Below are 11,750 nucleotides of genomic sequence, written 5' to 3'. Positions count from 1 at the left end.
CACCCTTTTTTGACCTCCATGGTCACCTGCACACATGTGTACATGCACATACACATATATTCACATAAAATAAAAAGTTTAAAAGATATATAATTTTATAAGGCAACACCTGATGTTAACCCCTGGTCTCCAGACATATGTGCACAAACAGCTGTAACCTGCACATAACATGTACAGGTAAGTGTACCTACATACATGAACACACATAAATACACCCCCGTCAAGCAAAAGACCTTATAGGTACCCCTAATGGAAGCAGAGAACGGATGTCCACAAGACACGCATCTGGGCACGCATGGGCCAGTGTTTCCACAAGGCCTGTGGTTCTTCCTATAGACACAGCGTAAGGAGGAGTGACCTGTGTGAAGTCCTTTCCCTGCAGCACTGAAAGGGAGGAACTGCTGCTTATCCGTGGGAAGAACTGTGGGATGTAGCCACGTGTGACAGCAAAGTCTCCAACACCCCCAAGGCCTCGCTGCGGATTCAGAACACAGTGGTACGTATGTTTCGCGTAATGTGTGCACATGCCGTCTTCTCGGTGGACAGCGTGTCTGCTGGGGTCTAAAAGAGAGGAGGAATTGGTGGCTGGGGACACTGGAAAAATCCTGAATCGTGTGTGCATTACATGTTAGAAATATAAACAAAAATAAAGGGGGCTGGAGAGATGGCTCAGTGGTTAAGAACATTGCCTGCTCTTCCAAAGGTCCTGAGTTCAATTCCCAGCAACCACATGGTGGCTCACAACCATCTGTAATGAAGTCTGGTGCCCTCCTTATGGCCTGCAGGCATACATGTAGGCAGAATGTTATATACATAATAAATAAATAAATAAATAAATATTTTAAAAAGAATATTTAAAAAATTATTAGGCATCCCTTATTTAAAAACAATAAAGCTATGTACTAAGATCTTCCCAGTGTCCCTGGAGATCACAGAACCCTGACTTTTGGGGACTTGTTCCTGGGGTCACAGGACCCTGGTTTTGGGGACTTGTTCCTGGGGTCACAGGACCCTGGTTTTGGGGACTTGTTCCTGGGGTCACAGGACCCTGGCCTTCGGGGACTTGTTCCTGGGGTCACAGGACCCTGGTTTTGGGGACTTGTTCCTGGGGTCACAGGACCCTGGTTTGGGGGTCTTGTTCCTGGGGTTACAGAAGACACATGGCGCCATTCTCTGTGCCCCCTCCTTTGAAGCCAGCTCATCTTGTCTCCTGACTTCCTCCTGGGGCTGATATGGAAGATGGTTAAAGTTTTATTGTTTCTGATCGATATGGTCCTAAGCCTTGCCCCTTGGCAGCCACTACAAAACCACATCTACCCCAGGGCCACATAAAAAGGGACCACACCTGCTCTGAGACTCACTCTGCAGTGCCGTTGGCGGCAGGGCTGCAGAGAGAGGCTGCAGGACCATGGACGGCAGGAGTGGTGAGTGGGTACAATCTGCACTCTGGCAGCTTGGCTTTCTGGGCACCTGCTGCTGTGCAGCCCTCTGAGGGGTGCCTGGGCCACTGTCCTTCTACCTCATCCATGGCTTGCTGTCTTATTCATGGAAGAAAGCCAAATTTTCAGATACACAGTAATTTCAGATTCCCCAAACAATTGCAGGGATCAGAATGCCGGTTCGCTTTCGCCCACACTCTCTTATGCTGACCGCATTAGTTTTCCATGCAAGTCTCTCAGGGCCTCTGTGAGCTGGCATCGAGCATTGTGCAGCCTCTTTCTGGATGCAGAGCCATGGGTCAGGCAAGGAATGAGTACTTTGGAGCTCTGCGAAGGGGTGTGATTTGAGTGACATTGGATGACAACATGATTCTTCTTAGCCCCCAGGCCACCTCGATTCTTCAGATGGCCGAATGCTCATCCACATTCAGAGGAGGAGGACAGCAGGCCCAGAGGCTTGGTAAAGGCCATGTATGCTGGGAGGGCCTGCTGGTCAGAGAGATGGTTCAGGCTGAAGTCTGCTATACACTGGTTAGCAATGTGGCTTTGGTTTTTCTCAGCCACAATAAAGGACAAGTCTGTGAAAGTGTTTGTGAATGGCTAGGGACAACCGTGGAGCCTTGTTGATGTTACTTTGACACAGACTGGAGATGCTAGGACAGCCGTACAGGCTGATAAAATGTTTGCATCAAATCAGGCTGTAGTCAGGCCTGTAAGGCATTTTCTTAATTGATGATTGGTAGGGGAGGGCTCAACCTATTGTGCACGGTGCCTCCCCTGGTCAGGTGGCCTTGGGTTCTATAAGAAGGTGGGTTGAACAAGCCATGAGGAGCAAGCCAGTAAATAGCACTTCTCCATGGCCTCTGCATCAGCTTCTACCTTTACCGGTTCCCCGGTTTAAGTTCCTGCCTTGGCTTCCCTCAGTGGACTATGACTGGGGATACATAAGCCAAAGAAACCCTTTCCTCCCCAAGTTGCTTTGGTCATGGTCTTTCATTACAGCAACAGAAACCCACTAAGGGGCTGGAGAGATGACTCAGTGGTTGAGAGCATTGGTCACTCTTCTGGATGACCTGGGTTCAATCCCCACCACCCACACGGCAGCTCAAATTGTTTATAACCCAAGTTCCAGGGGATCCAATACCCTCACACGCAGGCAAAACACCAATGCACATAAAATAAAAACAAGTAAACCATTTTTTAAAAAAAAGAAAGAAAAAAGAAATCCTAGCTAAGACCACAGCTTGAAAAAAAGATGTAGTTTCCTGACCCAGCCAGCGTGTTGAGGGGAGAAGCACTCAGGAAACTGGCCAAGGACTGCAAGTCCAGGGTCCCCAATGACGGAGCATTGTGAGGGGGGCCTAATGCACTTGAGAGGTCCTCTCTGATGACGGCGGACTTTTCAGAATGGGTGAGAGAATGAACCATTTCTTCAGGAAGAAAAAAATCACAAACAAAATAAGTAATAACTGGTCATTGCAAAACTTAAACCCGAGCCCCCCCCCCCATGACTCCAGTTCCCTCTCCAGAGGTGGTCACAGTGTCTGCCTCAGCTTTTGTTTCTGCTTTGATGGATGCTTGTTTGGTACAGGAGCAGGTTTCTCAGTGGGTATTTTTAATCTCAATGCTGACACCCACTTTCTCACCACCCCAGTAGTCTTGTCTTGGTGGGTGGTACACTCCCTGCTGTTGGCAGCTCTCTTCCTAGAGCTCTCGCATCTAGGGCCCGTCAAACCCACTTCCATGTTCCCAGTCTGCTCCCTAGGTCACAGTTCTCCTAGTTATGATTTTTAAATTTGTTTGCTGGATTTTTAAAGGAGAGAAAAAGAGGGAGGGAGGGAGGGAGGGAGGGAGGGAGGAAGGGAGGAAGGGAGGGAAGGAGAGAGAGAGAGAGAGAGAGAGAGAGAGAGAGAGAGAGAGAGAAGGAGAGGGCTATTACACACATGTGGAAGTCAGAGGCAACTGTCTGTAAGTCTTTCCATCATAGGGGTTCTGAGGTGGGAAGTCAGGTTATCAGGCTTGGAAGCAGCACCTTTACGCACAGAGCCACCTTGGGAGCCTTTCAATATTTTTTGAAAATTATATTTATTTGTGTGTGTGTGCCTGGTGCCCATGGAAGGCAGAAGAGTATGTTGAATCCCCTGGAACTGGAGTTATAGACAGTTGTGAGCGTTGGGAATTGAGCTGTGGTCTTCTGCAAGAGCAGTCAGAACTCTTAGCTGCTGAGCCATCTCTCCAGCTCACCCTCCCACAACCGTTCTGAATTCCTTGTGTCCCAACTGTTTTTTACATATTTATTTTATAGTACAAAGCATCTAATTTGTTTTCTTTGGGGGTAGAAGTCGGGATGAGACAGACTTGAGAATCTCACTCTGGCAGCCCAGGCTGGCCTCACTCTTGTGAGATTACTGGAGGAGCTGCTGCCTGTTGTAAGCTTTTATTTCTTTGGGAAGAATATTTGTATAGTTCTTGTACAGTGCCGTTTTTAAATCTGTGACTTAATTTGTGGAAATCCTGTAAAACCCCGACTGCAAATGAGTTCCTTTGATGAGGATTGCCGTGCGTTCTCTAAATCAGCGACAACTCTTTGGCATATGTGCCTAGGGCAACCATTTACACTCCCAATTCGGTGGGGCCCCAGCCCTCTGCAGGAAGAGGTAAGGTTCCAGCTAGCTCCTGCAGCCATCTTTCTCCTTCGGCAGCTACATGGCATCTCTTCGACTCCACCTACTTTCTCTCTACATCTCTGTTCGGAATTCCTGCCTTGCTCTATTCTACCCTGTCTGTAGGCTCGAAGTAGATTCTTTCTTAACCTACGGCAATAAAACATTCACAACATACAGGTGGGTATCCCACATCACCAACTTAGGAAGAAAGTATTTCAGCCAACAGCTCTTGGGTCACCCTCCTGTCACTCCGGGAAGTCAGGGCAGAAACTGAGACAAGAGCTGACACAGGCAGGGAGGAGTGCTACTTGCTGGCTTGCCTCGTGGCTTGCTTATCCGGCAACCCAAGACTACCAGCCTAGAGGCGCCACTGCCCACAGTCAGCTGGGACCTCCCACATCAAACATCAATCAAGAAAATGCAGGCTTGTCCACAGGCCAGTCTAGTGGGAGCATTTCTTATTGAGCTTCAGTCTTCCAAAATGACTTTAACGTCTGCCAAATTGGCATAAAACCAGCCAGCACACACAGATTGACATGTAGTATTCTCATGGCTGTGCCTTCTTGTGGCACAAGGTGCAACGGTCACCAAAGAGAGAGACTTGGTCAGTGGGGTCACACAGTGTGTGCCCCTGACTCCCTTAACAAGTGATAAGTTATCTGTTAGAACAAGGGACTCGGTGCCTTAGGGGTTTACTGCAGTCAGCCATGTAGCCCAAATCTTAGACCTCTAGGAAGAAGTGTGCACCCTGGGGCACGCTAGAGGAACAGGACCGATACAATGAATGAATGTGTTTTAAAAGGGTATTTATTATATTGGCTTACGTAGATAGTTCAACAATAGCAATTTTCACAGTGGAGAGGTTGAAAGGCCAATGTATTTATTATATTGGCTTATGCAGATAGTTCAACAACAACAATTTTCACATTGAAGAGGTTGAAAGCCAATAGCTGCTCAGGCCGGGACTAGGTGTCTCAGCATACAGGCTAGCGTTCGAGGCCTGGAGGATTCATCTTCAGTCCATGGCAGAAAGCCAAAGAAGCTGTGTTCTCTTGTCAGCCCAGAGGGGTGGCGGCAGCAGCTTGAAAATGCCAACAGAGCAGATAAGTTTGCCAGCAAGACCTGAGAGCAAGCAGTTTCCCTCAGACCTGCTTCTATCAGGCTGGCGCTGGGAGGTGCCATCCACCTCAAACAATATGATTAAAAACAAACAAACAAACATCAACAAAACAAAAACAAAAAAACAATGTCAGGCAGCAGTGGTGCACGCCTTTAATCCCAGCACTTGGGAGGCAGAGACAAGCAGATCTCTGTGAGTTCGAGGCCAGCCTGGTCTACGTGGGCTGGCAGGAATGGGGAGCAGTTGACTGCCCCCCAGCATCCATGTACCAGTTTACAAAGCTGGGAGGATGGACAGTGGGGGTGACCTCACAGCTACTAGTAGAAGTGTTGGTCAAGGCTTTCTATGACTTGTATCTGGGCTCTACCCCCTGAATCCTGTGTGGCCAGTGTGCACACACCCATTTTATAGGCAGGAAACCAAATCTCAGATTATCATGGCCTGCCAGAGTCAAGAGTCAGCCCTGTGTCTTCCCACATCCTGTGTGCTAACAGCGCTGGTGGTTTACTCTGTGAACTTGGAGAAAAAGGAGAATGCCGCTGCCCACCACACGTCGGAGTTCCAGACCCAGAAGCTGGTGCTCAGACGCGGACAGATTTTCAACATAAAGGTGGTGCTAAACAGACCTCTCCAACCTCAGGACGAACTGAAGCTGGTATTTTCTACTGGTGAGGCCTCAGCCCCGGGAGTGGGATGAAGGGTGGGAACACAAGGCTGATGTGTGTGCAATGGCCAAGGGTGACTTTACCCCCTAAGCCTTAGCTTCCCCATGCTGACAGTGGACTGGGAACTGGGTTAATCACTCTGGCACAGCTGATGTGGCGATGGCCAGGGAAGGGGCAGAGCAAACAGAGGCCAGTCAGTGAGGCAGCTGTTCTAAAGCGATCAGAAACACCTTCTAGAGATACGTCACGAAACTGCTGACACTGTAGTTCTGTTATCAAAAGTCCCACACTTGGGGGCCCAAGGAGATAGTCCAGTCAGTGAAGTGTCTGTCACACGAGCAGGAGGACCCAAGTCCCCAGCACCTATATAAAGGCAAGCAGTAGGTGAATATTTGGTGGAGCTTACACAGGCTGATCCCTGGAGCTTACTGATTGGCCAGCTTAGACAAATTGGTGAGCTCCAGATTGAGGAAGGCATTCAGTGTTGACCTATGGCATACACACACATACATGCATACATATACACACACACGTACAAATACACACACACACACACACTGCATTTTTGGCAGGAAGATCATTAGTTTAATGCATGTTGTAGTGACTGTATTGGCCAGGGCTAAACAATTTAACAAAGCAGAGAGAGACATGGAAGAGAGGACTGGGCTCTGGAGTTATAGGCGAGGGTATAGAAAGAGATGGGGTAGCCTTGCCTAATTTGAGCAGACAGGGCAACCTAGCTAGCCAAGGTGGAGGAAGACCATGAGCCCTGTCAGGCAGAGGGACCAACTATCATCAATTGAGGGCTGCACTCCAGGAACTAGGAAGGAGCAGTGGGGCTTGGTGAGTGGACAAAGATGGCCGTCCTGGGGTTGACGTCCAGACTCACTTCCCTGTCGATGTTTCCAGGAGAGAGAATATCGCACTTCGTGGAGCTTGATCCAATGACATCCTTCCGTTCTAAGGGCTGGCAGGTGAAAATTACCAAACAGTCCGGCGGCGAGGTGAGGGCCATAGTGTCGGGTTACTGGCTGGTGGCTTCCTGTCCCCACTGAGCAGTTCCTATTCATCCCTTCCTTGCTTCCCAGTGTACAATGCTGCTAACCACTGTAGCCTTAACTCTGGGTACCGCAGCGTCTTGCTTACCCATAGCGCACAGTAGCTCTGACTAGCCAGATGTTACGTAACTCTTGTTCTGTATTTATGTTCGCTGGAGGAAATGAACAGAGGAAAATGAGTAAGAATAACCCATCAGGGCTAGGTGTGGTGGTGCACGCCTTTATTCCCAGCACTCTTGGGAGACAGAGGCAGGTGATCGTCCTGCCAGCCTGGGCTATATAGTGAGTTCCAGGACAGCCAAGGCTATGGAGAGAGACCCTGACTCAGAGAGAGGGAGGGAGGGAGACGGGAGGGGGGAGGGGAGAAGATCATAACAACCCTTCTTCCTGCAGATGCTGTGTCCACTCCTCCCTCCAGGCCTTTTGTTTAAATTCAAAAGCAGTTGAAGGAACTTTTTGCTTCTCACCCCCTTCTCTTAGCAGAATGTGACATCATCATCAGTGTCCTCTTGTTTAGGTTGCCAGCACAGCAGCCTCCACAGGTGTGAGGGCTTCTCTGGCATCTTTTGTGGTGTTGGAGAGTCACCACCAGCTGTCCCCCCTCCTAGCTAGACCCCTGAACTACGACTTCTTCCTTCAGGCACAGCCTACAGATTCCACTGCTAAGTTAATGCCAAGATTTAGAGGGTCCTGGTCTTCAGCACCCCCCACCCCCAGCCTCTTTTCCTTCCTTCCCTTCAGGCTGGAACCAGGGCTTCAGTTTCCTCTCTGCAGCAGCATTTTGTGCTTTTCAGGAACTCATGATGGCCTCTCTAGGGGAGGTCTAAGCTTAGTCTCCTTCGCTAGGAACCACAGTCTGGGTCATGGAGCTGGTGGGAATGGGAGAGGGATGGGCTAAGTTTCTTCACTCAAAAGATATTGTTTAATATTTTTTGTTTAAAATTGCTTATTTTTATAGCACCCATGAAGGAAGTAAATTTTTTTAAAAAATGGGATTTTTTTTAAAAAGTATATATATTTTCTTTATTTTTAATCAAGTGTGTGTGTGTGTGTGTGTGTGTGCCTGTGATATTTATATGTGAGTCAGTCGCCCAAGGCACTGAATCCCCTAGAGTTGGAGTTAAAGGCAGTGTGAGCTGCCTGACATGGGTCCTGGGAATTGAACTTGGGTCCTCTGCAAGAGCAGTACAAGTCTTTAACCGATAAGCCATCTCTCCAGCCTTTCTTTAAAATTTTAAACATGTGAACATGTATGTAAGACCCTGTATAGATCAGGGTGTCTGACATTACTGGTACCATGGAAGGCTGGGCTTCCTGTGTTGCCTGGTAAGGAACGATGGTGAGGGTTCTAGTCTGTGCTGGGATCCAACAGGAAAGACTTTCCTCAGGAGCTGAGAGCTCTGTCAGCTGAGGACTTTCTCCCACCTGTGCTGCTGGTGCTCAGGAACACTTTCTCACAGAACGGCCCCTAATCAAGGCAGCCATATGCCACTGGGGGTTGAGAGAGAGGACATCCTGCCTTCCAGAAGGCTCACTCTCCTTCTTACTGCCTTGGTTTGTGTCGCCTGTTTAAGTCCCACAACCACCTCCAGGAGAGAGAGGAGTCCACAAACTTTCAAGCAAGGAAACTTATGCACAGGAGAAATTGAGCAAGTAGTCAATGCCATTCAGCTAGTGGAAGACAGGGCCGTTGCTCCTAGAAGGTACCTTGTAACAGCAAGTATCTCATAGGTTTAGAAGCCCCTGGGTTGTGTGTAGTGATGGTTAATAAAATTCTTAGTGCAGCTGTAGGTACAGTGATGTCTATGTCTTAGTTCTCTACCCAGTCACTACCTACCCTAAAGCACTGGAAGGCAGTCTGGGTGCCCTTGAAGATGCGTCAGGCCCTGCAGGGTTGAATGTGACCTAGGGCTTCCAGCATGCTAGGCAAGTGTTCTACTGCTGAGCAGCACCCATGCCCCGCAGAGAGCAGGAGCTGACATTTGCTTTGCCTCTTGGAGCCCTGGGTGCTAGATCAGACTCCTGACGTCACAGCCACAGGATCTGCCTTATGATCTGCGAGGTGGCCCTGTCTGCATGCAGGAGCGAAAGGGGTGGGGGGCTCCCAGGATTCAGAGCTGAGTCGGGGAAGAACGTGTCTGCTTGTCTCATGTTCCATGCAGGTCACACTGGCTGTCATCAGCGCCGCCGACGCCATGGTGGGGAAGTATTACCTGAAGGTGAATGAGAGTAAAGGTGGAATTTTCTTCCTTCTCTTCAATCCATGGTGTGCAGGTAACTCAGGAGTTCCGCTGTGCTGTCGAGTGTGTGCCCCCCCTCCCCCACTCACAGACCTCACGTGACACAACCGGGAGTACCCGTGCTCGCACCCGGTGCCGAGCCCCCAAGCTGTTGTTTGCTCTCAGGGCCCTCTCAGACTCGCTGACCGGCATGAGCCAGGCACAGTTGCTGCTTGCCTAGAAGATTCTCTGGTGGACAAGCTCACAAACGCATGTTTTTTCTGCCATTTCAGCTCATCCTAACTGCTTTGCCAAACCCAGCCAGCTCCTGCTACAGCCCTGCCCAGAGGCTGCTGGGAGCCACAGGGACTCCTCTGTCTTCACACCTGGCTCTTCTCAGATCATCCCTTCCTGGCTACCCTTGAGCCTTTATACAAATGTTACTCATTTTTATTTTAAATTTTTATTTTTTAATTTTAACTTTATCTTTCTCTCTCTTTGGTTTTTTGTTTTTGTTTCTCAAGACAGAATTTCTCTGTGTAACAGCCCTGGCTCTCCTGGAACTAACTCTGTAGACCAGGCTGGCCTCGAACTCACAGATATCTGCATGCCTCTGCCTCCTGAGTGCTGGGATTAAAGGCATGCGCTACCACCACCCGGTTTATGAATTATACTTCATCATAATTTCCTTATGTTCAAATTTACTCATATTTTTCCATTGAAAGAGCCGTGCACCTGGCTCAGGATGTCCTTTTGGAAGTTCTTCATTTTTTTAAATTTTGTTTTTGCTTTTGCTTTGAGACAGAGTCTCCCTATGTAGCTCTGGCTGTCTTAGAACTCTCTCAGTGTAGCCTAGTCTGGCCTCAAATTCATAGAGACCCCCCTGCCTCCCAAGTGCTTATATCAAAGGCCACTACGCCTGGCTGTTTGTATTTGCAGTGTACAGTGCATTGCTGTGACCCTTCCTGCTTCCTGTACCCACTCCCACAATAGTTGTTGTCTCAGCCCTATGGGAAACCTGCCTCTATCTCACGGGTAGTCAGTAACCCACACGTGTGTTGTCTTGCTTCAGATGATAGCGTTTACATGCCTAGTGAGGAGGAGCGGGCAGAGTACATCCTTAATGATACCGGCTATATTTACATGGGTTTCGCCAAACAAATCAAAGAGAAGCCCTGGACCTTTGGTCAGGTAATGGATTGTCTTCTGGCTGCACCATGCATGTTTTTCTTGGATGATATCAAACAAAGGCTGTGGAGCAAAGTGGATTCACTTCAGCTGAAAAACTGCCCCCCCAAGTGTGAAACTTGCCTGACCCCACAGGAGAAGTGGTTTGAGCCAGAGGCCCCTTGTTCAGAGCCCACCAGGGCCTTTCTTATCCTTGGCTCTTTCCAATCTCCTATATTCCAGGGAATTTATCCAGGAACCATTCAGCAAGTCCTTATATAGGTGCCAGGTGACAGTGTGACAAGAAGCTCAAACCAGGAGGCATTTGGAAGACTTGGGTGCAGAAGGTTCTGCTGCATAGATGGATGGGTGTCTTGGTGCAGCTGTAGGAAGAGTGGTAACATGGGTAGACAGAGGTTTGGTGGCTAACAGGTCCACTGTGTCAGCTTCAGGCATCACAGAGCAAAACACTCTGGAAAATGCCAGCCCTTCAAACCTGCCTCCTGTCCCTGGTCTCTGCACAGAGGATATGACAGAGGACAGTGGAGGAGGGACTGAGTCTGCTTTGTGGGCAGCATGGTGTCAGGTTGTCCTGTGGCTGGAAGGCCAAGAGAGCGGTAGGAAAGGGGTAGGAATCGGTCGACAGAAAAGGGGAACTTCCTGGGAGACTTTGCTGGACTCCTAGGTGAGTCGCTCCTCTCAAGAACTCGCTCAACTCTGCCGCTTTCTGAACCACAGCTGTTGCCTGCTCCTTCTGCTTTGCTGTGTTTCCCATTGGACTGCACATATTCCATTCACGGACAGACTCTGACCACGCTACCTTATGGGATGTTCTTTGTATCCTAGTAAAACTGCTTAAACAGGATTTAAAAAGCAACTCAGGCCTGCACTGAGCTGGGCACTGCTGGCCTAGCTTGTGTGAGGCCCTGGTTCTATCCCTGGTAGTGCTTATCACAAAAGACTTAGAAATACCCGGGGCAGGTTTGGTCGCACATGCCTGTGATATAAACACAAGAGAGGGTGACTCTGAAGCCGGTGTAGGGTAAGTAGGAAGCTACCGTCTCAGTACACCAGTGTGAACCAGGCATAGTAGCCAAAGCCTGTGAACCCAGCACTCAGGAAGCAGAGGCAGGCGGATCTCCATGAGAATGGAGCTAGTCTGTTCTATATAGCAGGTTTCAGAAGAGCCAAGGCTACGCAGACCCTGGCACAATAAAACAACAAAAACAAAAAGACCTTCAACAATCGGCAGGTGGGGAGGAGGAAGAACAAAGAAGAAACTACAGTACATAAGACAAAATGACAGCCTTCCGTGGTGACGACGCTGCAGTTTAGAGCACTTTATTCTCTTAAACACTTGTTTACATTTATTGTGTGTGAGGCACTGTAAGTGTTGCAGTTTGGGGGGAAAGGCTT

The 11,750-nt window shown here is 49.0% G+C and overlaps 1 protein-coding gene across 2 annotated transcripts in view; it reads left to right on the top strand.

The window, feature by feature from the left end:
* The first annotated feature begins 249 nt into the window (after positions 1–249).
* Positions 250–11,750, top strand: part of Tgm4 (transglutaminase 4) — a 31,180-nt gene continuing 19,679 nt past the window's right edge. Inside the window, exons 1-5 of one of the 2 annotated variants that reach the window (XM_075964038.1) lie at positions 250–496; positions 5,720–5,893; positions 6,800–6,894; positions 9,111–9,222; positions 10,240–10,358. In XM_075964038.1, the coding sequence (XP_075820153.1) occupies positions 6,835–6,894; positions 9,111–9,222; positions 10,240–10,358 (291 nt within the window). In that variant the 5' untranslated portion in view covers positions 250–496; positions 5,720–5,893; positions 6,800–6,834. Of the gene's footprint in view, positions 497–1,334; positions 1,425–5,719; positions 5,894–6,799; positions 6,895–9,110; positions 9,223–10,239; positions 10,359–11,750 lie in introns of those variants that run through there. The other variant, XM_075964037.1, reaches the window with a different exon arrangement.

This window comes from Microtus pennsylvanicus, chromosome 3, assembly GCF_037038515.1.
Source record: "Microtus pennsylvanicus isolate mMicPen1 chromosome 3, mMicPen1.hap1, whole genome shotgun sequence".
Classification (NCBI taxonomy): Eukaryota; Metazoa; Chordata; class Mammalia; order Rodentia; family Cricetidae; genus Microtus; species Microtus pennsylvanicus.
This window is presented reverse-complemented; position numbering and strand designations above follow the sequence as displayed.